General features: G+C 42.5%; 2 protein-coding genes and 1 long non-coding RNA gene across 10 annotated transcripts in view; 1 reads left to right on the top strand and 2 right to left on the bottom strand.

The window, feature by feature from the left end:
- Positions 1–1,575: 1,575 nt before the first annotated feature.
- On the bottom strand, positions 1,576–6,678 carry LOC116332995 (homeobox protein Hox-A2a). Its single transcript, XM_031756112.2, has 2 exons — positions 3,252–6,678; positions 1,576–2,630 (listed from the first exon to the last, which is right to left on the bottom strand). Exons 1-2 carry the CDS (start codon positions 3,613–3,615, stop codon positions 1,918–1,920), a joined length of 1,077 nt encoding a protein of 358 aa, XP_031611972.1. The 5' UTR covers positions 3,616–6,678; the 3' UTR covers positions 1,576–1,917.
- Positions 6,679–7,174: 496 nt separating this feature from the next.
- Positions 7,175–24,112, bottom strand: part of hoxa3a (homeobox A3a) — a 31,873-nt gene continuing 14,935 nt past the window's right edge. For 5 of the 8 annotated variants that reach the window (XM_039605510.1, XM_039605514.1, XM_039605513.1 and 2 more), the window contains 3 exons: positions 15,861–15,921; positions 11,467–12,049; positions 7,175–8,938 (listed from right to left, as the gene is read on the bottom strand). In XM_039605510.1, the coding sequence (XP_039461444.1) occupies positions 8,139–8,938; positions 11,467–11,932 (1,266 nt within the window). In that variant the 5' untranslated portion in view covers positions 11,933–12,049; positions 15,861–15,921 and the 3' untranslated portion in view covers positions 7,175–8,138. Of the gene's footprint in view, positions 8,939–11,466; positions 12,050–13,892; positions 14,056–15,860; positions 15,922–17,313; positions 18,971–20,820; positions 23,648–24,112 lie in introns of those variants that run through there. The other 3 variants (XM_031756106.2, XM_031756107.2, XR_005609831.1) reach the window with 3 other exon arrangements.
- LOC120435683 lies at positions 14,072–19,665 on the top strand. Its single transcript, XR_005609832.1, has 2 exons — positions 14,072–14,770; positions 18,966–19,665. It is a non-coding gene; the product is annotated as an uncharacterized LOC120435683 (long non-coding RNA).

Raw genomic sequence — 24,112 nt, 5'->3', positions numbered from 1 at the left:
TGATTATGGAAACTTCGCCAGGCCTCGGAGCTTTCTTGGCTCTTTGTGTGTGAACGCATGTGCGCAGAAAAGGCGCGCTGTCTTGGAATGATTTGGTTAAACTGGCCCTGTGGTTAGTCAGAGTGCAGGAGTGCAAGATCTGCCCCCGCCTTTACCCATACATCCCCTCCTCTCCTCCTCCTTAAACTCAAACACAGACCACTTGCTCAGTAAGACTAATGTCCAGCCAGTCAATGAGCTGCTTATGGCTTCCAGATTATTCGATAAACGTTGGAGCCTCTGAATGTCGCGCGTGTAGATGAGTTTCTGGATCGATCCGTGCAGGCAGGCAGGCCTATGCGGCTTTTCCCTTCTTTCCTTCTTTCTTTATAAGCATGTTGCAAATAAACCTGTTTAAGTGGACTATAACTTTTTTTTTTAGTTGAGCTCATTTCCCAAAGTGAAATCAGGTGTAATACAGCACAGCAAGACACTTTATAAGCCCTTTAAAACAAGTGCAAAAGTGATTGTAAAATCCCCCCAAAATACAGATACTTTCTTAATAAAGTATGCCATGATGGCCGACCCTGTTCAATGCAGCAAGCTGGCTCTTATTGGTAATTATTTATCTGATGAATCGCATTTAGTCTAAGAGTAGTCTGTTTTGAGTTTAGTCTACTTTTAACACACGAGGGAAAGTGTGCAACTCATAACCTGAGCAGGCTGCTACCGCTGCTGCTGTCGCCGAGCCAGAGCCGTGTTTAAACAAGCTATAAAAATGAATTATTACCAAACGCATGCAGAGAATCAGCCCCTTTTAGCCCAGGAATTGGGGAGTCCCATATGAAAATGTAAGTGGGGTTTTATTTGTGCACATTACGCCACAATTGGTCTCCTTAATGTCCGTCTCATTCATGCCACGGAGTGATTTATGAGCTCCTGAAGGCAAACATGGCTCGCGTATTTGCCTGCAACATGCATACAATGTTAAGAGCTCTGTCATGCCTAGATTCGTGTTGCCATATTTGCTGTTTTTTCCCTCCCCCACTCTCTCTCTCTACAAAATAGTTTGAAGGTGAAAATAGAAATAATCTGTGTTGGTGCTTAATCAAACAGTGTAAAACCATCTTTTTATGTTTATGTGTAAATGCGAATTATCCAAAAGATTTAAAGAAAATACTGCAATTTTGCCTGAGTGTTTGTTTTTTTTTTCAGTTTGTGCAAAATTATACATCATTTGACTTAAAAAAAAAAAAAAGTGTCACCTCCAAAGTTTTAAGATTTCAGGAAACTGATTTAATTTTTTATGGTTCGGCAAACTTTTCAAACATAATTGTGGATGTGGAAATTTGGTCCTAGGAAAAAAAAATTACACCGTGTGTGCCTTCAACGACACCTCGAAGTCTAGCCTATTTATATTCATTACCAACCTGTTGTTAAATTTGCATAACGTCTCTATCTCGCCATGTCCTACTTTTTAAAAATTATTTTTATTTTGTGTATTTTTCTACATGAATAATTCAAGCAAAAGAAGAAAAAAGAAAAAAAGAAAAGTCTGGAAAATGGATAATAAATCACTCAAACACCAGAAAAAAAGAAGATTGTAGCAAGTTAATTGTATTCTAACAAAAATATCCAAGACATTGGAAGCTATACAAAAATAAAAACGACCAGGTTCCATAGGCCTAATATTGTATAATTATTCACAAACACTCATAATTTCCATTCCAAGAGAACAAGTTGTTATGGTAATTACAAGCCACGTTTAAGCTGCTTCAGTGATTTAATCTCATCCTTACCTTGTATTAATCGTCAAGTCAAATATCAACAGAATAAATGTGCCGAATATACAAATAACATCGGGGTTAATGTTGTTGTAGCCTGATATTTATTGTCCCGAAAGAAAGAAGGGAAAAAAAGTTATTTGATTGATTCTAGTTAATAGTTCAGATGCTGCAAGTCGATTGTAGTTAGAGACTCCGAGAAAAAATAGAAACTGTCCGTAGAAATGTCCACGGGGCTGTCCAGAGACTCTGACAAGCTCGGCGAGGCTGCATCGGAGAGCTGCAGGCAGGAATCCGAGGAGAAAGGTTGAAAATCGTGTAAAGAAACATCCAGGGCCGGGGGACTGTCGCCATTGTCCGGGCCAGATGCCGAGCCGGGGCCCATTGTTGACATGCAGCCCGGAACAGTGGGTGACGGGTTGGGAAAATGTTTCAGATTTTTGTCATTGCTGTTCAGCGGCGCAGCAGCAAAGCTCATCGACTCTCCATTGTGGAGCTGCTGTGTGTTGTTTTGAAAGGAGCAGGTATCTCTTTCCAGCAGGGCCCCGCTCTGCTCGTACTGGGGGGCCTCGTCCTCTTCCTCGCTGTGAATGCCGTCCTCGGCGCTCAGCCCCTTGCCGTCCCCGTTGTGGTTCTCCTTGCTCTGGGTCTGCCGCTTGTGCTTCATGCGTCGGTTTTGGAACCAGACTTTAACCTGCCTCTCGGTCAGGTCCAGTAGGGCCGCTATTTCCACCCTCCTGGGCCGGCACAGATACTTGTTGAAGTGGAACTCCTTCTCCAGCTCCAGCAGCTGTGTGTTAGTGTACGCTGTTCTCAGCCGACGGGAGCCCCCTCCTCCCCCACCGCTCTCCACGATCTCAGGCGAGCCTGGAAAATAAGCGGCACAGTAGCGTGGGATTAAAAAAGCAGGACCCAGCAGTTACATAACCTTGCTGCTCATAAATCTAACGTTATGGCTATCACAGTCCACCAGAGAGTGGCTCACAGCACGCTGCAGCAAAATGGCCGCTAGAGCTATACTGAACCAAACTTATACAGCGTTCACCACCCCCCTAAAAAAATCGTCGCTCTGTAAAGATCTTCATCAGATTGTTTTATAGATAAAATAAGGCTCAGCGTGAGCGTGAACTAAACTCAGTGCACTTTAGAAGCAGTGAAGTCCAGGCTGGTGTGGGATACTAATGAATGCTCCAGCTGCCCTCCTCGGCAAAGGCACTCCATCACTCTTCATTACTGTCACACATCAAAACTCTGCCTCGGCTAGGGGAATAAATCATCTTACATCACCAAACTTTACCCAAACTTTTTTTTTCGCTTCCTTTTATTGCTTCACACACAATAACTGCAAAGCAACAACCATAAATCTGCCACAATGAAACGACTTAAAGCCTATTTGTTGTTTTGAGTAAGGGCCTTTGCAGGTCTTCAATTTAGCACCAGAGAGTGAAGATAGATTACAGCAGCTCTTTCTGCTTTGAAATAACCCACCTTTCGGAGAGAAGCACACGGGTCCGTTGGAGATGGTAGTAGCAGTGGAAGTCGGCAGGTGGTTCCTCTTGGAGGCTTTCTTCTCCCGCATCCATGGGTACTCCGGGGGTAAGGAGGCGGTAGGCAGCGGGCTGCATCCGTCGGGGCTGTGTCTAGGCCGGCCATGCCGCGGATGGCTGCCCGGGTTGAGGCTGGGAATGGTCTGCTCAAAGGGAGGAGGAATCAGTGTCGGGCGTGAAAGCGTCGAGCTCTTGATTGATGAACTTTGAAATGAATCAGCGACAGGGGGGAAAGATGTCAGGCACTCAGCAAGCGACGGCTGACTATTGATAAAACCGCTCTCTCGCTCGAATTCGTAATTCATCTCCTCTCCCTGAGAGCCGAGGAAAGTTTGCACGCGTATTTCTTAAAAAATGTTGCAGCTCAGTGATGACGAAAAAGAAAAAAAATCATCAAAAAAAATCTCCTTGTAATGTTTTTTTTTTTTCTATTTCACTGATTACGGCCGTATGGGGACCGAGCTGCTATTAAACTATTGAATTCATGGAGACAAGGTTGAAATTGGACCGAATTGCCTGTCACATGATTACCTCTGCCCAATGACAATTTGGGGTTTAATCAAAAGAAGCCACTGTCTGCCTGATTGATCCAAAACTCTGGTGAAGAACGCCTCGCTCAGCTGGGGGGGGACGACTGTTTATATTTACATCTTTGTCTGCTGAGTTTATCCTCCTCGCGCCCTGCAGTCCACTCCACTAAGCTACAAAATGTGTTTTTTAAGAATGGCTGACGCGCTCACTATTACAGGGAAAGAGCACAGCCTGGGTGCGCGGATTCGTGCACTCCTCTTTCTCGTATTGTTTGAGGATGTCAGTGGAGAACGCCCCCACCACACACCACACACCGCACACACACACACACACACACACACACACACACACACACACGCACGCACGCACGCACGCACGCACGCACATTTCACGCCAGTAGCCCAGCTATTCATACAATCAAGAGTCAGCCTTCAGAGGTGGAAAAAAAAATGAAACGCTCAAAACTGATTTTGAGATTTCTCGACAGAAACAAACCACAACAATCCAGTCTGTTCGCTGTGAGGTGAGTGTGGACACCAGAATGAATGTGATTCTTTAAAGGTTTCATAATAATGACATATGCAGTGCATCCGCTGGCATGTGTTGCAATAAAAAGGCCCATCCATAAAGTTAATACTGACAGATATGGCACGTTCAGACCATTTCACCAACCCATAACAGTGGTTGAACATTTACAGCTATTGTGTAGAAATTTGCGCAGGGACACACAGGCATGTGTTATGCGTATGCGCTCACAAACAGTGTTATTATTGTTATTATTATGATTATTATTATTATAGGCTTTTTATGCTGACTTGACAGATATGATATTAAGGCACATAGGAGTTTCGTTTATTCCACAAAAAGGTATTATAACGAGGTCATGCACGCTCGTGTGCGTGCAGCTACTAACAAATATTATAGTAAACCCACAGGAGCTCTTTCTTTTATTATCATTGTTGGTGTTGGTCACAATTTTCGATAACTAAAATCTACCATAATTACTGCCTTCTCACATCTTTGAAACGGTTCCTTTTTCATATTAAGCAGGAAGCCACTCCACGGGCTAAATCTGGATTTATTGGAAGGGCACTGGTTACAGTGCTGAGAAAAGCCTCTCATTGTATTCCCATTATCATTTCTACCTGAAATTGCAATGAAGCAAACACAGTTACAATCGACCACTTACAACGAATCCATTTGCAGCGTTATTATGCGGATGGAAATGTTATTGGATTGCCCTTCCCCGCCGTGTTTGGTTTCATACCTCTTCCAGAATAATCTGTGAAAACCACGTTTGTGATATTTTTTTTTTTTTTCGTTAGTCAGCACATACCGTATTTTCATTTTTTAAAAAGTGGCTCGGTGAGTAGGAGATGGAAGAAGAGAAGTGGTAGGCTTCTCTCAGTTTGTTGCTTATATACCAAACAAAGAGTCCTGGAAGCCTGCGCGCGATCAATCTTACTCGCCAAAAGGTCTGACAGCTCGGTGCCCTCACAACACATTTAAGGCTTCTAACTCTCTGCCGGATCAAATGCAGGCAGGAAGCCGGTGAGAAACACTGGCCCCTCAGATTAGAACCAGTTTCTGTTCACAGACATAGTCTAGCTGTCGCTGGAGGGATATTTTAAAAGATAAATACGAATCCAGCTACGAGATGCCACCATTTCCTTTTTTATGAGGAGGCGGTAACGCGCCAGCGGTGAGTAGGGCGAAGCAGCGTGTTCACCTGGCTTTTATCTTTGAATTCTCAATGCGTTTTAAACTACATTCACTTTTCGTTTAAGTAGCATGTTAGAAAGCGGAGTGAAGGACGGAGTTGCTAGGGGCAAAGACGGATTACTTTTTTCGGGGGAATTACGCACAGGCTTTGTGTGAAAGAAAAGGAGTGGGTGGCTGCATTTTAGTGGACCCCAGCCTGTCCTACACACTTATCTTTATAGCAGGACTGATTTAGAACCACTTTCCCACGGATGTAAGATGCCCAAGTCTTCTCTTTCACTTAAAACTATATCAGCGTGCTACCTGTTTATGGGTTAAATCTTTGCGTTGTTGTTAAAGCGCGTGCACGCGTGTGCGCGGATCTCTGTGTGTGTGTGGCAGTGTTGGATGCAGAAATACTCAATCCATCAGCTTTTTTTTTTTTTTTTTTTTTTTTTTTTGCAGTGACACACCATGGTTCAATTGTTCTAGTTTTCCCTGCTAGCCATATGTCAGGGCCAGTAATGTTCATGCCCACTTAAATCAATCAGTTTGGGCTGAAATTATTATTATTATTATTATCATTATTTAGTGCAAAATTAAAGAGAGCAAATAATGTAGCAAGTGTAGAAAAAAGTAGGCTTGTAAACATCGGTTTCGAAATAAAGGAGCATGTTAAACATAATGATGTATACACTGTCCACATTTAGTTAATTGCACACCCAAAGTGTAGTCTTTTAGCTCCAGCTGTGTCTCTGTTGTATACTGGAAATGTATAAATACTGAAAATGCCTGAAAAAATTCTAAGAGAGATATTAAAATGATAATACTAACAATAATTCTTGTAGCACCTTTTTAATTTTATAAAATTAATAAAACGAATATAATGTCATTTAAAAAAAAAGCTTTTAAATTGATAATTCCTTTTGTTGTAGCCATCTTCACAACGGAGCTGCTTCGTACCGAGCTGGCTTTACCACTCTGGCATCTGCAAATCTGTAGAATAATGAGACCAATAAGCCGCGTTATGATTCTAGTTCAGACTGTATCCTCTCTGACCGCATTTGACTGACTGAAAATATCAGCGGATTATTTTTTAAACGATTTCTCATTTAGCTTGTTGTCTTCTTGCAGATTCTCCAGAAGGGCCCCGGTGACATTTTTATTATTATGGATGTGCCCACGCAGATGAGAGGAGGGGAGAGGGCCACCCTGGAGTTTTCTTCACCTCGAATCAAGTGAAGGGGAGGAAAATAAAATAAAAAATAAAATAAAAAAGAATGTAGCATTTATTACACATTTTTACTATATCTGCCAATATTTGCCTGCATGTTATTGGATAATATTTATGGCCAATATTCCACGTTACGTTGTATGAAAAAATAGAAATGTATTGCCACTCTATATGTGTGATAGGCTACTCTATGATTTATTATTGTTAAAACATTTTTGTTTCTTTTCTTTTACGTCTATTTGCCTGACTATATATTTGGAAACTGATTTTTTTTCACCTCCATTTTATTGCAGAGAAACCGAAAGATGTATATTTATTCTTTTTAGTCCACTTCGTGATTTGTGATCATGTGCAATGCTTCTGCCAAGTCTAAATTAAAATCGAAGGCTATGCTTTCGGTATATTTCAATTCTTTTATTTATTTGTTCTAACTGGAGCAGCATGGAATGTATGACATCGAAAAAAAAGTTTGTTTCTTATTACTTCAATAAAGAAACAGCTAACGTAATATGTCCTTCTTTTCCACCCTTATTGCATGACTGATTGATTTTTACATTCGCTGAGAAAAATAAAACACCTCCTTCGAAGAAGAAAAAAATGGAAACATAGCCTCTAACAGGAACATGGGTTTTCTGCTGCTGAGGAGCTAATGCAGACTAACATGTATGGGCTGAAAAAGGGCCGAGACGCAAATTTTCCACCAACCTTCTACCCACACAAAGATGGAGGGGGTGTCAAATAATACTAAAGGACTCTTTTATCTTTCACACCAAACAAAATAAATAACATTAGAAAGTCCAAAAAATGGAACAAACACAAGCAAGGGGGAGGGGTTGCGTGTAAGCTCATGACCCTTGCTTCTGAAAACGTATTTTCCCTCTTAATCCCAACTCGTGGCTCTTGAAGGACCCTTACACATAAGTGCAACAAAATGCAAAATGCAAAAAAAAAGAGAGAGAGAGAAAACATAATTCTTCAACTGCGGATAAATAAGAGGACGGACAAATTCACATTGAAAATGGATAACATGTGTTCATAATACCCTGTTTGAGTTTTTGATTTGAAAACATTAAAAAAAGATTAAATAAGTCTATGCATATACTGCGCCCCCCTCCCTCCCCTCCCGCCTACAGCCCAGATAAAGGTCTGTGTGAGACAATGACACGAGCAAATTCAAGCAAGTCGTGATTATTTTTCCTACGCTACTTCACACACCAAAAAAATAAAAAGGGGGAAAAAACTATAGGGAACATAAACAAAAGCAGAGAGATGGTGGGAGCCGTGAGGAGGCGCAGAAACAAAGCAGTAATATGTCTGGAGGTGGATAAGACAATGGGCGGAGTGATCCAGGCAGCGCCACTGCTACAGATGCGTCAGTTTGGGCGCTTCCTGGATTCTTCCCTGAGAGTAGTGCGGCGTTAGGTCTGTGTACGTCGGTGTTGGATCACACACTCCGTGATGCTGACTGTTACCCATTGTGATTGCTCCATTATACTCCATGTTTGTGGACGGTGGGTGCGTAAGGTGGGTCAGACCGAAAACAGAGGCCCCAGAACTGGGCATTGAGTCGATGTAACCTCCGCCGACATAAACAGGGCTGCCTTGCATGTGCGTCCCGTAACTGCCATTGCCTTGGAGGGGATGCGCGTCATACTCGGGCGTGGCAGAGTCGTTCCCGGGATACCTCTTCTGGGAGGGCGGGCAGTTGTTGAGGGAGTTATTTAAAGGAGGGGGGTATGACGTAGGCATACCGTATGCGTTTTGATGAGGTTTACTGTAAGAATTCGGCGACTGGGATTCATATGGAACACTGTTTACGAGAGAATGCATAGAGTTGAGGTATCCGCCTCCCACACCGCCACCGCCGGCACCGGAAGCTGGGCCCACGGGACTGCGCGGGGACTGTCCACCGGGAGAAGGCATCATTCCGACGCCTTTCTGATCCTTCTTGTATTTCATCCTGCGGTTCTGGAACCAGATTTTGATCTGTCTCTCTGTGAGGTTGAGCAGGTTCGCCATCTCTACCCTCCGGGGTCTGCAGAGGTACCGGTTAAAGTGGAACTCCTTCTCCAGTTCCACAAGCTGAGCGCTAGTGTAAGCTGTCCGGGCCCTCTTTGATGCTGCTGACCCCGGAGGGCTTTTGTCACCGGGGCAATTCTCCACTGTCAGGATGAAGGAGAGGAGGATGTCAGTCAGTAATTCGTTATAGAGAGAGAGGTACAGAGGCAAAGACAGGAGAGTGAAAGCGACATCATGTGACAACACATAGCTGTTAGCAAACTGCGATCAGGAGGGGGCGGTGGTGTTGACTGAGTAGTTTACTAAATAAGTTTGCCCACTTAAATATGTATCACAATGATCAGTAACACTAATAACGTGCGTATGCGCATATGTTCCAAACATCTCAATATATCTAATAAACCCACTCCCCTATGGCAAATCACAGGAGTTATCATCAAGGCTCCATTAGCCAACTAGTCACATGCACAGCTTCACAGACTGCAAAGCAAAAAGTGCAACTGGACAATAATGGCTCAGTATGTGATATGGAATCAGGTAACCTCAGGTTTACTACTAAAACATCTTGACCCTCATTTCCCCCCATAGTTGCAGGGTAGCTCACACATAATGCAAACACAAGCATTATGCATTCCTCAGGGTATATATAAAACAGTTCGCCTTGCCCTCACTGATAAGCTTAAGAGGCTGGATCTTGGCTGCAGAATTGCAAGGTGCTAGTCTACTTACTGTTATGGCAGGCGGCCAACATTTAATAACTATCACTACCTTTCGCCCAAACCTAAAGTAATAGCAATGCAGGATGACATAATCTGGTCCATTGTGTTATGTTATGGATGAGAAAGAAGTGATCCCGTAAATTTGACGTAATGCTTTAGAATCACGCGATTATTACAGTTTAGTTTTACTTTTTTTGACTACTTGATTTTCAAAAGGCCTCTTAGTTTAGGTCATGAAAGGTGCTGAATGAAGCGTATGTGTAACGCATGTGTGAAGCACTGTGCATCTTTCCTTCGTGAGTAACAGGTGCGTATAAATTCTTTTTCTGATAAATACTGGAAGCTCCGGGCGTTATTCAAAGTCATTAACACACCCTTCCAAGCACAATTCAGGTTGAAACCAGTCTGCTTTGCATTTTAACTACTTAAACAGTGAAACTAAGTAAAGATGAAGAGCTTTGAATGTTTGATTGTCGCTACGTGAACAAAGCGGTATCTGGAATTAGTATCTGCGCAAAATGTAAAGGGCTTTCCAAAATTGTTTATAAAGCCTGGGTTTTTATATGTTGTATACGTCCTGAAGACTTCTTAACAGCGTAACAAAGCTATGCGCATTGCGCATTCACTGAAGACTGCTGCTTAATTTATTAAGAAAATCCACCAGCTCACGAAAGGTCTTTGAAAGCAATTCTGAAACTCTTCGTTATGGAAGTGAAAATAAGACTCTTCAAACCACAACAGTGTCCTCATCTTGACAATGAGATCTCAATAATAAGATTTGCCCTTCTTATAAGCCTTGAACGTGCATCAAGGGTTTCCATAAATCGGCTATGTGTTGTTGAAAACAAATTAAAAACCTTTGCTGCACTTGAAATAACTAAACTTAATGAAAAGCGCCACACTGCCTTGCAGTTCAGCGATTGCACTTGATAAGATCCTGGAATGTCATTAGATTATTATCCATTTATTTTTACAGAAAGGAAGTAAATGTTGACTACCCAGAGCTAAACTCAGAACCCCTGACCCTGAATGTCCCTGGCGTCAAAACACCAGGTTCTACCTTGCGTGCATGAACGTGCGTAAAGGGTTGGGACTTTTTAAGGATTGTTAAAAAAACACAAAAAAACACCTCTCCTGATACTCATTGAGCCACGCGCCTTTGCTTCTGTCAGTGCACTGTAACCTGCATACCGAAATTAAAGCATATAGCCACTGAATTTACAAAATAAGAAGTTCGTGGGAAGATGTGCATTTCGAAATGTTTAGCTTTCCTCTAAGTAAATACCCCCCTACGGACCAACTCCCACACATGCACACTGACCCACAGAGTTTTTCGCTAATCAAAACAGCAGGACAAACTGAAACAACTGTTGTGTGTGTTTGTTGTCTGTCCAGGACCATTATGTGATCAGTGGAGAGGTGTGTTTACAGTAGGGACAGGTCAGCTGCAGGGCAAAAGAGACAACAAATGGTGAGATCTACTGTTAATGTGGCATACAGTTTTTCCGCAGACTAAAACGTCATATTGCGCAAATAATTTGTAACAATCCTTACAGATTTTGACCAGGATGCAATGTAGCCAGTCTGTCAGTTTACACTGCACTTCACTACAATTGCAGTGTAGAATAAATAACTGTAATAGTAAAGGGTATGTGTGGGATTATGGTGATTATACATTACAGCAATAGCAATGTAATTCCATGACACACTGATTATTAATGATTTAAAACATTTAACAACTTCCTGTCACAGACGCAGAAAACTGACCATTGTGACCTTCCCAGGGGAAGTATTGTTCTGTTGTGGGCCCACCCCCCTTTCCTCGTAAGCCCTTACCTGCTCACCCCCTTCTGCATTGCATCCTCTCTAAACCAAACTTGAGTAATTTTCTGGTTGCAGGCGAACAAAGAGTGTGGATATTAGAGGAGCAGTCGTGTTTATGCGGTGAGTACCTGAACTGGAGCTACTGGTGGGTTTCTGCTTGGTGTTCTGACGGGATTCCTTCATCCAGGGGAAGATCTGCTTGCTGCGAGCGGTAGAGGTCGGGGAGTCGTTCTTGGCACTGGCTGGTTGGTTGGATCCGTTGCTTGTGTTTTGGCTGATAGCACCGGGGGACTGTGAGGGAGGGGGTGGGCCTGACACCGGCACCTGCGGTTGATTGCTTTCGGGATGAACCTTGGACTGCGCCGCCTGAATGGCTGTGGTCCTGTCGCAGCTCTCCGCCATCTCCCCCGGCTTTTGCAAAGCCACGGAGCCGTCAGGAGACTGCAGGGAGCAGGCAGGTCGATGGTACTCACTTTCCACATGAGAGGCCCGGGGATATTGGACCTGATTGGCATCATAACTGAAGCCATTTGCGCTTTGATATGGGTAGCCACTGTAAATTGCGGAGCTGTCGTAGTAGGTTGCCTTTTGCATCTCGCCGTTTCCCAATATTTATTTCAGAAACTGACAGGGTCTTGACACCCTTGTAGAATAACATTGGCACCCCGTGGTCACGTGACGCCTCTCCGCCAATGGCCTCCTTGGGTGAACCTAGGGTTACAAGAAGCACTGTGAGGAGAAGAAATGGTGGCGATCCATCTTACTTTTCAATGCAGCCCTGACACTGGAGACTATGGAGGCAAGATAGGGCCAACAATTCTGTGGACTATTACCGTTTACCTTATGGCTTACACGGGGCACAGAGGCACGCACTAACCTTGTATTACCATCTGTGGCGAACATAAAACCATTTTAAAAGCATTTCAGACTGTCAAATCATTTAGAAACGCGAAAAGACGCCGGGTGGCGTTTTAAAATCTTTGATTCTAACTAACACTGAAACAGAATATAGTTACAGTAGGCCTTATGGAGAAATGCGTTGTGGAAATAGCTTGTTAGCGGGTTACCACACAGGAAAATAATATTTCTTTTACACTGTTATTCTACCAACAGGGCTGTCAACGGTGTATCTAATTTCCTGTATAGCGAGTGAAAACCATACCGTTGGATTCACAAACTTTCAACCCATTTTATTTTTCACTTTTAGAAAAAATAAATAATTTTTAAGAGAATAAAATATCCCTGAACTTGCCACATACAGTCTCTCTCTTTTTTATTCCTCTCCCCCCCTTTTTTTCTACATTTCGTCATAATGGTAGAAAAAATGTAAGGGCCCCGAGGAAACCTGAAAAACCGGCCGGCGGCCGTGCATTTCCATCCCCATGGTTTGAACTTTGTTCCATAGCAGGCCCATAATAATGGCTGCTGTCGATGCTGTCTGCGCGGCGGCCGGTCGCGGTGATATATGAGGGCGGGGGGGTCAGTGAGCCGGGACTGCCCGCTCGGAATGAGCGGCCCGGTGAACATCCAAGCCCTAACAAAGCAAGTATTAAGCAGACAGAAACCCGGGGATGGTACAGCTAGAGGCTGCTGCTGGAGCACCATAATTCATGTAGGTAACCTCGGGGAGAGACTATAAACTATGATAGACACACATCACTGCTCTTTTGGGGGAAATCTTTTTATAATGGGACATTAATGGGACATTAACAATGAAACAGTGGATTCAACAGCTATTATTATTATTATTATTATTATTATTATTATTATCATTATTATTATTATTATTGTAAAGCTAATGATTTTGAGTAGAAATAAAATATTCCCATTCATTTTTCGCTTGGTTATGAAACCCTGCATTTGCTGTCTACTCTGTAGATTCTATAGATTTAGCCATTACACGTCGTTTGAATAAAGCAAATAAATACATTAAATTAAATATATATATATACTGCATTTAACACTGTTGAGATTTTGTTGTTTTATGGGTTGTTTTATGTCTGATAGCAAAAGTTACCCGGGCACTAAAAATGATTTAAAAATAGAGTTTAAAACAAAAAAAAGAAGCCCTCTTGTATGTTTCATAATCCATAGCCCCGAAGCAGACACATAACTATGCGATGCATCATCATAAAATGAGCACACGGAAAATGTAAATGTCGAGCAATTCTGGCCTGTGCCGTTCTGCATACAATAACAAAAAGCAAATCAGTTTCAAAATGCCCTCAGCGTTGTTAAACCGCAGACTGAAAGGACGTGTCTTCACCGTGTCTGCACTCGTGATGACCGGGAAAAGATATCACGAAGCTCTGTGGTGTGTATCTCCAGGCGAACCATTGCGATAGTCATAAACGGCAGAGAAAAGAGAGACAAAAGACAGACTTGAGCTCTCTGCGCAGCCCCTCCGCTCCACGCTGGAGAAATCTGGCCGCCTGACTGTGTGTGTGTGTGAACTCTTCCTGAACCGAGATCTAAGTCATACGGTGATAAATCACCGCGCGACATACAAACTCAGCCATTTACAACCGAGGGAGCCTATTCCTGGCCTGCTTACCTTATCCTCTTACGACGAATGCAGAGCACCAAGCAATATTTTCTCATTCAGCGACGAAATCGATCAAAGCAGTAATCCAGAGAAAAGTTTAAAGACAGGGCTGACTGGGTGAAGCAGCGGTAGCAGACTGCGCCCTGCCATACACCGAGTATTAGCAGCCACAACAAAAAAAAAAAAAAAAAAAAAAAGGAAGAGCCAAGAGAAGCCCCCTTTTTTTCCTCTTTTCCTTTTTTTCCTACTCGACGTGGATGGGTAAACCGAGATTACGAAAGCAGGCGTGAGCTGTCGGGTCAACGAGATAAGACTTATCTGGCCCCAAGATTGAATGTATCGTCCTGCTATAGAGCAATGACCAGGGCTTCATAGCAATATTAAAGTTGGCCAAGGCTATGCTGGTGTATGTGATCCTAGTACCATGCAGTCACCAGTGAACTGCCCCGAACCAGAGCGTCACCATAGACAAGAAAAATTATGCAAATGAAGTAGCGCCTTGGAAAGCCTGTTCAAATCAAGTGGTTGCCTCTCCTCCTCCCCCAACCAAATGAGGTAGTGCGTCTAGAACGAAAAATATATACATATATATTTATATCTCTACAAAAATAGCACAGTCCTTCCCTTAAGTGTTTTACATCTTTTCTGTTATTATGTACTCCGTGGCCTGCAGTGGAATTATGAACACAGTGAATGAGATGTGGGAGAGAGAGAGAGAGAGGGAGAGAGAGGTGGAATACAAAGGAATAATCAGGCCCCGACCATGCTGCATTTCCATTTCCATGGGACATAAAGGGCTTCTATCCACGGCTTAATCATTAACCCGCATTTCTGCACATTTTGGCGAAAAAAAGGAGACAGCAGTGCGTTTTCATTTTCTGCGCCAGGTACGCCCTTTATGGCTTTTTAACACAAGAATAAAATAAATACCTAAATACACCGAAATACTGCGCACACACCGAGACGCTCTCACACACGCAGGCACAGATATATGTATATATAGTTGTGCTTTCAAATAGCTGAGATTTTTGAAAGCATAGCTGATCAAAGCTGTATTCGATTTATATCAACCCCCTCTAGGAGCAGGGTGTGAAAAATGGGCACAAGTTTCATCACCAAAAGGCAAAGTGGAGGACATGCAGCGAGGACCAGGGGAGAAGAGAGCGGCAGCAGGGGGAATCCCTCAGCATATTAATGCTGTCTTTTGCAGCCAAAAAGAAAGCCTGAGAAAAGTAGATTTATGTCCTCTCAGCTTCCCCGGGCTGTAAACACGTCCAGAGCTGCAGCTTCTCTGCTGGTTTCAGGCTCTGGGACAAAATTCAGTGACACAATTAAAAAGTGTAGAACACACGGACGGCGTGGGAGGTTGAGTGGGACCCAAAAATTCACATATGAGGGTTTTTTAAGCTAACTGTGCTTTTTTTGCCCCCCCAAACAAAAGTAGCCAGTCTGTATAATTATTTACTTCTTTGTGTTGTGCTAAAATGCTGATTCGACTCTCTCTTTAATGTGGCCCTGAGGAGAGGGTTAAAAGTCAGAGGGGCTCGTATACTGCCGGCCATAATAAGGAGCAAAATGTGAGAAGGAAAAAGAAAAGAAAAGAGGAAAAGGAAAGAAAGGAATTTTGATAAAAGAAAAAAATATTTTCAAAAACTTCAGTGCTGTAAACTATGGCAGCTAGAAGCAGATGGCTTTCACAGAAAGTGGTTTTTGAAATGAGTAAGGCACCGCTCCAAGAGCTGCGATTCCTCTCGTCACTTTTATAGTGACAAATTGCACCACAAAGACAAGTGGAAGAGAAGGAATTATTGCTCTCGGGCTGGTCATATTGCTGCTACAAGGAAATGTACAAGCCATAGGCTGCTTCTCTATTCCTGCGAGTGCTTCGGTGGGCGTGTGTGGTGCTTATTAGAAATTGAATAAGGATATCACCATCAAGCATTCATAACACAAATCAATAAAGATATATGGACTTACCGAAGGCAGTTCAAGGTGTCTGGGAGACCGTCCGTTGGCCAGAATTTACTAAGCTGGAATTCTGCAACGAGGAGTAGAACAAATATTTACATTTTCTCGGAGAATGATCCAACATTTCAACGATTTTGTAAATTAAATTAGTGTGGGTTTTATTTTAAATCCAGGGCTCCAATATACTGCTAAGATCGAAATGTAATTATAAATAATAAGGCAATTGTTGTTACGCGTGCGTTGTTTAGGCCCGCGCGTCATGACTTAAAAAATAAAAGTCAAACATAAATCTTTAAAAGTAAATAAATAAATAAGAACTAATGAAATTAAGTCATCTTTTATTTGGGATTTTTTGATTAAACTGCAAGATCCAATGAAACGTATTTTTAAAAAACCTATTTTTAGTTAAGTAAAGATATCTTTACAGCTTAAAGGAAGCAGTCGATTTAAATTCATTTTAACATAAAAACACAGACTTACACACAGACAGTGTCAGTCTATGAAAAACAAATACACAAAATAGAAAACAGAAACTAAAAGGCCAAATTCTGATATTCTTCGTGTACAAACAGCGCTACAGACACAAACGGCTGGTTATCAGCACAAAATCATAATAACATAAAAATTGGCCTATATGCAAATAACGCATTTGTTGTTTCCCTGCTGGTCGGCAAGCAATTTCTCCACAAATAGATCGAATAGTCATTAGCTCAGGCGCACCATCTTCCCCAAGTCCCCGCGCCCATAAATCAAGCAGGAGCGCCGTGACCTCAGAGCGGCCGCCCGGTCCTGGATGGCACTCCGTCTTCCATTATATCCTCGTTTCCCTGGCGGAGCGACACAACCCCACCGCTTCCCTATACTTTTTTTTTCTTTCACGGATCTCATCTTGATGTATGATTTACGCACAAAAACGTAAAGCATCGAGATGTTTTGTTTTACAGAAGTGCCGAGCGCTTTGATTATTATTATTTATTTATTTAGCTTTTGCTTGGAAGCCGATATTTAAATGGCTGCTTTATTTACAACACAGGCCTCTTAATCCAAATGTTATAGCTCACGCCGTTAAAGCTGCAATTAAAACTGAAATTGCCCCCCCCTCCCCCCCCTTTTTTTTTTCCGCGCCTCTGTTTAAAGTTTTGGACTGAAATTAAAGCTGCATTTATCACAGCGTTGGGCAAACAAGCATAAACTGGAACAATGTCTCAACCTTAATGGCCCAGACAAATCCTTAAATGGTTATGCATACAATCTGTGTAAATCGCTCTGGTCAAAGGTATTTGCTTCGCTCTATTAGCTGTGATAACTGAGATATTAATACATAGATGAAGCTTCTTGATATGTGTCAATTTGATCTCCCTGCAAATAAAAAGAAAGAAGAAGAAGCCCTGGACCCTTTGTTACTGACCTCTGCCTCGCGCAGCAATAACTCACGACAGTAATGAACAATCAGCGGAAATACCTCAAAATAAAATCCATCCTCCCAAAGCTCGAGCTCTGACTCCGTCCGCGTGGAAAAACATATCCGTCCGTGACAGCAGAATACATCCACAAACCCGGAATCCTCTTTCTCTCAGACTGCCTCTACTTTCTTTTTTCCTCCCCTGGATAAACAAACTACAAAGCCAGGACTCCCCTCGCGGAAAGTGGGGGTAACCCGCATATAATCTGCATCATATGGCCAGACCGGGGCTCCGGTTTTCTTCCCAGTGCCATAACACCGCGCAGTATTATGCGCCGCGCTCACGTGACGCAACGTCAACTTAAATCCCTTTTATTTGAGCCCGTGAATCATTAATGGAGGCAGTCATTGCCCCCGAGGAGAAACGGATCAGTTTGGAGGGAGAAAAAAGAGGGGTATGTGACACTGCAATGTATCTGGCAGAGGAGCAAGCCTCTCGCAGGGGAAGCAGCTTTTTTTTTCCACGTGTCGCCCATTCAGGGGTAAAGACTGTTCTGTCAGTTTTAAAGTGCCATATATTTGGTGCCTGTTAGCAGCTGAAAGAGCTAATCCTGCCGTATTATGCTGAGCTTCGAGTGCACAGCAGCCCCGAGCCACACTGTAACGAGAGTGTTTGCGCTGCGGAGTGATAATTCGCGTTATGCATGGGGATCGCACCCCCACCTCTAAAACACACACACACCTTACTAAATAGAATTTAAGAGTGGAATAATAATTACTCCTCGCTGGCAGTGAATCTGCTTTTTTTTTCGTTCTCTGTAACAACACAGTCAGGTTTGAGAGGAGCCTTGCAGAAAACTCAACTCAATATCGCCCCCAAGTCCTAATTGTCAGACTCCTGCTTTGGCACCACTTAGTCAGCCTCTGGTCCTCCATCAGCAAAGTCTGCACAAATACAAACACGTTACACGTTTACCTGTCCTACATGAAGGGGGCTGAGCGTCTTGGTGGATGTGAGGGCTGCCTGTCAGTCAGCAGAGAGCGGAAAGCGGAGCTGAGGTAACCAAAGCGCGGCTGCTCGACCCCGCTGATCAGTACATGGACCCCCATTAGACCTACATGCACTTATGCGTTTCCTATGAACAGCTGAGTGATGGTTGAAATTACAAGCTGGTGCAAAGGTTAAGGGTTGTGGGGGGGATTTTTTAAAATTATTATTCCACCATGTCTGCCTTGATATGAAACAGTTTCTATATAAATAGTGTACAACCGTGAAATATATCCGCCTTCAAACATTCCAGGTACTGCCAAAAATCCCAGCCTGGAAGAGCTTTTCTACTTCACGGCACCGTTTGGCGCTTGTTTTCCGTCAACACTGAAGCAGCAGCGGGCGTGGAAAAAATTCCACCACAACTATTAATCATTTGGGGCGGACATAGAAAGCATCCCCACTCCCACATCAGCTTTTGTCCTCTCAAACTACAACTTGAGCGGTAAACTTTTAAAAGGCAGGAGCAGAGGCAGAGCCCCTCTTATTAGCTCACCTTACTCACATTTAACATTTATTTTTTTTAAAGAAGGAAAAATTAGGATAAGAGTTAAAAGAAAGAAGGCTAAATTTGCACTTTAGGCTTTGGAAGCATGAATGTGAAGAGATGAGCTATCTTTCCTTTATTAAAGCAAATGATAATTTTGTTTAATTTCTTCTGTAGATTTGAAGCTGTCAGCGGATTTATGGCTTGACACGGCCGTGCTCTGGAAGACAACCCCTACGCCAGCTTTTGCCACCGCACCTGAACTTTTCCCTGACCCAGGACAGAGGAATGGAGTCTTGAGTGGAAAGTTATTTGGAGTTCAAAAACAAGGAGAAGTTGGAAATCAAAAGTCCTCAGCTGGTACCCTACTGATTTCACTTTTTTTCTAACCTACTACTTTCCAGATTTGCATTTTGCTCGGGAGAAGAAGAAGAAGCAGAAGAAAACAAAGCACAAAGAAAGCAGTTAAAACTTTCTCCTTGAGCCAAAAGTAGCTGATTGATTACGTTTTAAATCTCGGGCTGTTTTCGCATTAAACAACTGTATCAGATGTATTTACACAAATCAAGGCTCCTTATCACTGTCAGCGAAGAGGAGTTAGAGGCAGAGACCTCTGGATATTAGCCAGACGGCGGTCCATATCTTCCCACAATGTTGACACTGGGAGCTCTTAACAGCCAGGCTTGGGTTACCGACACTCTCAGACCAAGATAACTCTTTCTGCGAGGTTTACACAGCCCAACATCAAGGCTAAAGCAAAATTCAACGCCTGAAGCTGAGGGGAGCCACCCTGATGAGCCCACACCGAGACTGTGGCGGATTAGGACGACTGACATGTTTTTGCATAAGATTGTTGTAATAAAGATATTTTAATTTACATGTTGAACAGACTCCTGGCTTTTTTTTTTATTGGAAATGACCCAGCAAGCTTTAGTTGCAAGTAAATTTGAAAATAGCCTTACGTCCATAATAATAATAATAATAATAACAATAACAATAACAATAACAATAACAATAACAATAATAATAATAATAATAACAATAATAATAAAGTTCAGGACAGTTTACGGACAAGTTATAATAATTACAACTTGACTATTGTGTTCACTCTCACTGAATTGTCCATTTATTTCTTACACTTAGGGGTTTAAAGCAATATAATAATAAAGCTGTTTAGTAATTGCTATCATCATTGCTATTAATATTATTTTACTTTTATTTATTTTTATTGGGATGCGTGGTTTAGTGCATGCAGTTATTTGGAGCTGAACGTTGCCAACATAAATACTGACTGTTTATTTTGGTTCATTAAAATTGTATTGCATAGAAGCGTCTCAGTTGCCACACACACACACACACACACACACACAGACACAGAAACACACGCAGTAGATTTTACCTCTGCACTTATATGTGTATTACTTTATTTTACAACAGATTTATGTGTTCAGTTAAAATCTGTATTTAAAAGCAAAGTTTAGACTGAATGTGACTATCGTAATGCTCTTGTTCTTGTTGTCCATAGGAGGTCCAGTAAGCAGGCTAAATAGTCTGCACTTACATAGCACTTGGTAAACTAAGCGCTTTGCATTGTCTTTGCAATTTGGCGCCTAAGCTCCATTGCACGGTGCTAGCCTTCAACTGGAAGCAGTTTGGGATTAAGTGTCTTGCCTAAGGACACCTCAGCACGTGTGGAGGGGTCGGGAGATCGAACTTCTAACACTACGATTAGTAGACCGTTTGCTCAAATACCTGAGCTACGGCCACCCTGTATGCCAAAGGCGTATATATGTATATTTTTCAAACAATAAAAGTTGATATGGATCCGATTTTAAAATTGATTTGAAGACCATAGAGGGCAAAACGCGATATTAACAGGAAAGGTTTGTTTGCATTGGAATATTCAGTAACATGCACAATAAGATCATGGCGCAAATTGCACTTCCGGGATATTGTATGCAAAATTGTGATATCACTGCAAAGCTAAAAATAAATAAATTAAATAAAATAAGAAGCAACCATGTCTACTCACAAGTCATGCCAGTCTGTGTCCAGCGGACAGAGTTTTGTCAGAAGAGAAGAGATCTGACTCGCACCCTGCGGATCACTTCAAATGAAAATAAGTCAGAATTTCACATCTATTTCTGACCCCGGGGCATTCATTATTCAGCGAGTCACGTGAACGGGCGAATTAAAATTTCAGTACATTGGAAGTGACCTCTATTCGCGACTCAAATGACTTGAAATCTGTAATTTATGCAGAATTGGACTTCTTGGAGTCTGCGCAAAATTGGTGCCAATCAGCCTCAGCGTCATCTCCTGCACAGTTTCCATATCTGAAGCAACTGCTGCACAGTAATGGGGAGCTTCAGCATGTCTGCGGCAACATAGAACACATTTTTTTTATTGTGTGTGGTAACATTCAATAAGCAAAGCATACACGAAAATGTACAACTATCTATTTTTCACACTGAGGATTAAAAAAAACTCCAATTAATTTTGCATTTATTTCGTTGCAGACCCATCCAGTGTGCAGTTAGTGGCATATTCAGTGGGCTAAAACCATCAGTGCCAACACACTAAATAACATCTATCCGTTTCTGCTCATATCTGCTCCCTTTCTTCATGCACTGACAGGCACGTTTCAGTGATTATTTGCAGGAGAGCTGTCTCATGCCTCCGATTCACACCTACAATCACAGTTTTTGTTTCCGCGCCCTCTTTGGGTAACCCGTAAATGAGAAGAAAAAGCTCTTGGAGTTCTCGGTGCTGATATATGGTCTTAACATTGTGTGTGTCGAAAGGTCAAGGGTCAGAAGAAGTGCTCTGAGCCGGTGATTGGCCAGTGCCGGCCGTGTCCCCCAGCTGAACTCTCTATTGTTTGGATGTAGCAGGTAGTGACCAACACTCACACTCTGGTGAACAGCGCGTAATGGCAAGTAAGAACAATATGTGTAGCCGGATACATTTAACAGTTTGGGTTTGGTCTGATTCCCGTGTCAGTACAGCCTATAAAGCTTTGGAGCTATCAGCTGATACCTGCATAATATACTCTGTCACAGCTCAGCCTAATCCACGAAAACGCGCACGGCATTCAGAACACTCAGCAGTAACAAAAAGACATAAGACTTCACTCTGTCAAAGTTTGTGCATGGCATTGCAATTCTTAGGTTTCACTCGAAAGCGATTTTGCGCATTCGTAATGTGAAAATGTCTTTTCGGATGAACCGTGAATGTATTAAAACGGAGGTGCGCAATACTATCAAATGAAACCTTTCTGTAAATAACATTTATCGCAAATATTTTCTTTCTACTCTGGCAAAGTGTTAAAAAGTGGAAGAAAACGCAGCCACAATGTTGCCAACATGTTGCAAGGCAAATTATTCGGGACTGCAACACAATGTGACCACTTTAAGTACGCATCTCAAATGGCTGGATTTCTTACCAAAAGCTTCAGAGCGCAATAGTCCACACACTGAATAGAAATTCAATGTAAACCAAAAGTAACAATGTTAGTTCAAAGTTTTAATTTCTGCAAAAAAAAAATTATAATAATAACAAAAATATAAATGAACAAATGAGAATCAGTTTTTAAAAAAAAAATTGGCACCTTGAATGTCGTGAAAGTGAAATCCGTATTTGCGGTGACAAAACATCCGAAGCCATGTCAGCCTTATAAGTGAAGCACACATTTATTTCACAAGGACAGATTTATTCTAAACTAGCCTACATCACAACGGCCATTACTGAGACAACATATACAAATATTCACAGTTTAGAACACAGCACAACATGGACGCACTATAGCACAAATAAAACTAGACCATACGACACCAACAAACATAAACTTACTTTGACGAAACGCTTTCCTTATTGTGCCATCATTGTGATTTGTCTATGTACATTAGATGTGAAAGTCACCTGGACTACATTCAACAGTAAACCAACCCACTCGAACACACACATACGACACTGCTATACTCTGACTGATGCCATGCCTCTAAAAAAATAAAAAATTAAAAATTAAAAAATTGAGAAATAAAATGCCGTGTGGTTTTCTAACTGGCATCTATAGAGTCTCGCTAAATATCTTTCAAGTATATTAGAACTTTTCCATGAGCAACAATAAAGAAAAGGAAAGGAAATATCAAAGAGAACATTGAAAAGAAAAAATGAGGTCAAACTTACTTTTTTACCTCACTCACTTTTAACTGCAATTATACATTTCATCCAAGTTTGATGTGCGTTATCCTTCTTTCATAATAATAAACAAATATATAAACACTTCAGTTGCCACCGTGGCAATTAAAGGTGAATTTCAAGCTTATATGATGAGGGCGAGGACGACCGGGGAGAGGGGTAAGGGCACAAAGGACGTGACAGGGGCCCAATAGCAGAGGCAAGGTGAAAGAGATAACACCATGTGTGTGTGTAAAATACTGAGAATCGGTCCATCAAATTCCACTTGTGTTATTTGCCATCTCAGTCTGGATTGGGGTTTTCAGGGATGGGGGGTTCGTTCATGCACTATAGACCTGCGGTGCACGGCGTGGGGACAAGCTGCTGGCCTGTTTTGATCTGCTGCTGCTGCTGGGCCCCCGAGGCTGAAGCTGAGGCCGAGCTTGAGGAGCGGATCTTAGTGTTGGGAAGCTTGTGCTCCTTTTTCCATTTCATCCTCCGGTTCTGGAACCAGATCTTGACCTGGCGCTCGGACAGGCACATGGTGTGAGCAATCTCCACCCGCCTGCGCCGGGTCAGGTACCGGTTGAAGTGGAACTCCTTCTCCAGCTCCAAAGCCTGCTGGCGGGTGTAGGCAGTGCGGGACCTCTTGGGCACTCCTCCATTGTAACTGGCATTGACTGGGAGGGGGGGAAAAAAGCCATAGACAGGGAGGCAAGCAGGTGTTACATGCAGGTTGATTGCGTTTACTCCAAAACCCTTAAATCCGCCACTGGACACATTCTAGCTTTGAAAATCGTGCACGAATTTGTGGGTTTGGTGGAAATTTGCAGTCGCTTGTTCTACACTCTGTCTCGTTTCAGTTTACGGACATGACCTTAATGTGGAGATGCCGAGTGCACAAGTACTCGCATCCAGGGACAGATCAAGCTTAGGAAATGATTAACAAAAACAGCGGGGCTGAATATTACTTTGGCTCGGCTCCAGTGGTGGAGGTAGTTTGGGTTAAAAAGCAACAAAGGCACATGGCCCCGACAGACGAACACAGGCAATAAAATTTACGAGGGTCCTTAATTACCGACCCTGCTGCTCGATAGTCGTAAATTGCTGTTGTAAGGGCTGCTACTAGTGTTGCCTCAATAGGC

This window comes from Oreochromis aureus, linkage group 22, assembly GCF_013358895.1.
Source record: "Oreochromis aureus strain Israel breed Guangdong linkage group 22, ZZ_aureus, whole genome shotgun sequence".
Taxonomy (NCBI): Eukaryota; Metazoa; Chordata; class Actinopteri; order Cichliformes; family Cichlidae; genus Oreochromis; species Oreochromis aureus.
Note: the sequence above shows the minus strand (reverse complement) of the source record. Positions and strands in the feature narration are given on the sequence as shown.

What these genes read in the sequence shown, in the direction of transcription:
- LOC116332995 (XM_031756112.2), bottom strand. Translation starts at nt 3,615, where the DNA reads ATGAATTACGAATTCGAGCGAGAGAGCGGTTTTATCAATAGTCAGCCG. An exon ending in CGTGTGCTTCTCTCCGAAAG is followed by an intron (nt 2,631 to 3,251) that starts GTGGGTTATTTC and finishes CTTATTTTCCAG; the next exon opens with GCTCGCCTGAGATCGTGGAG.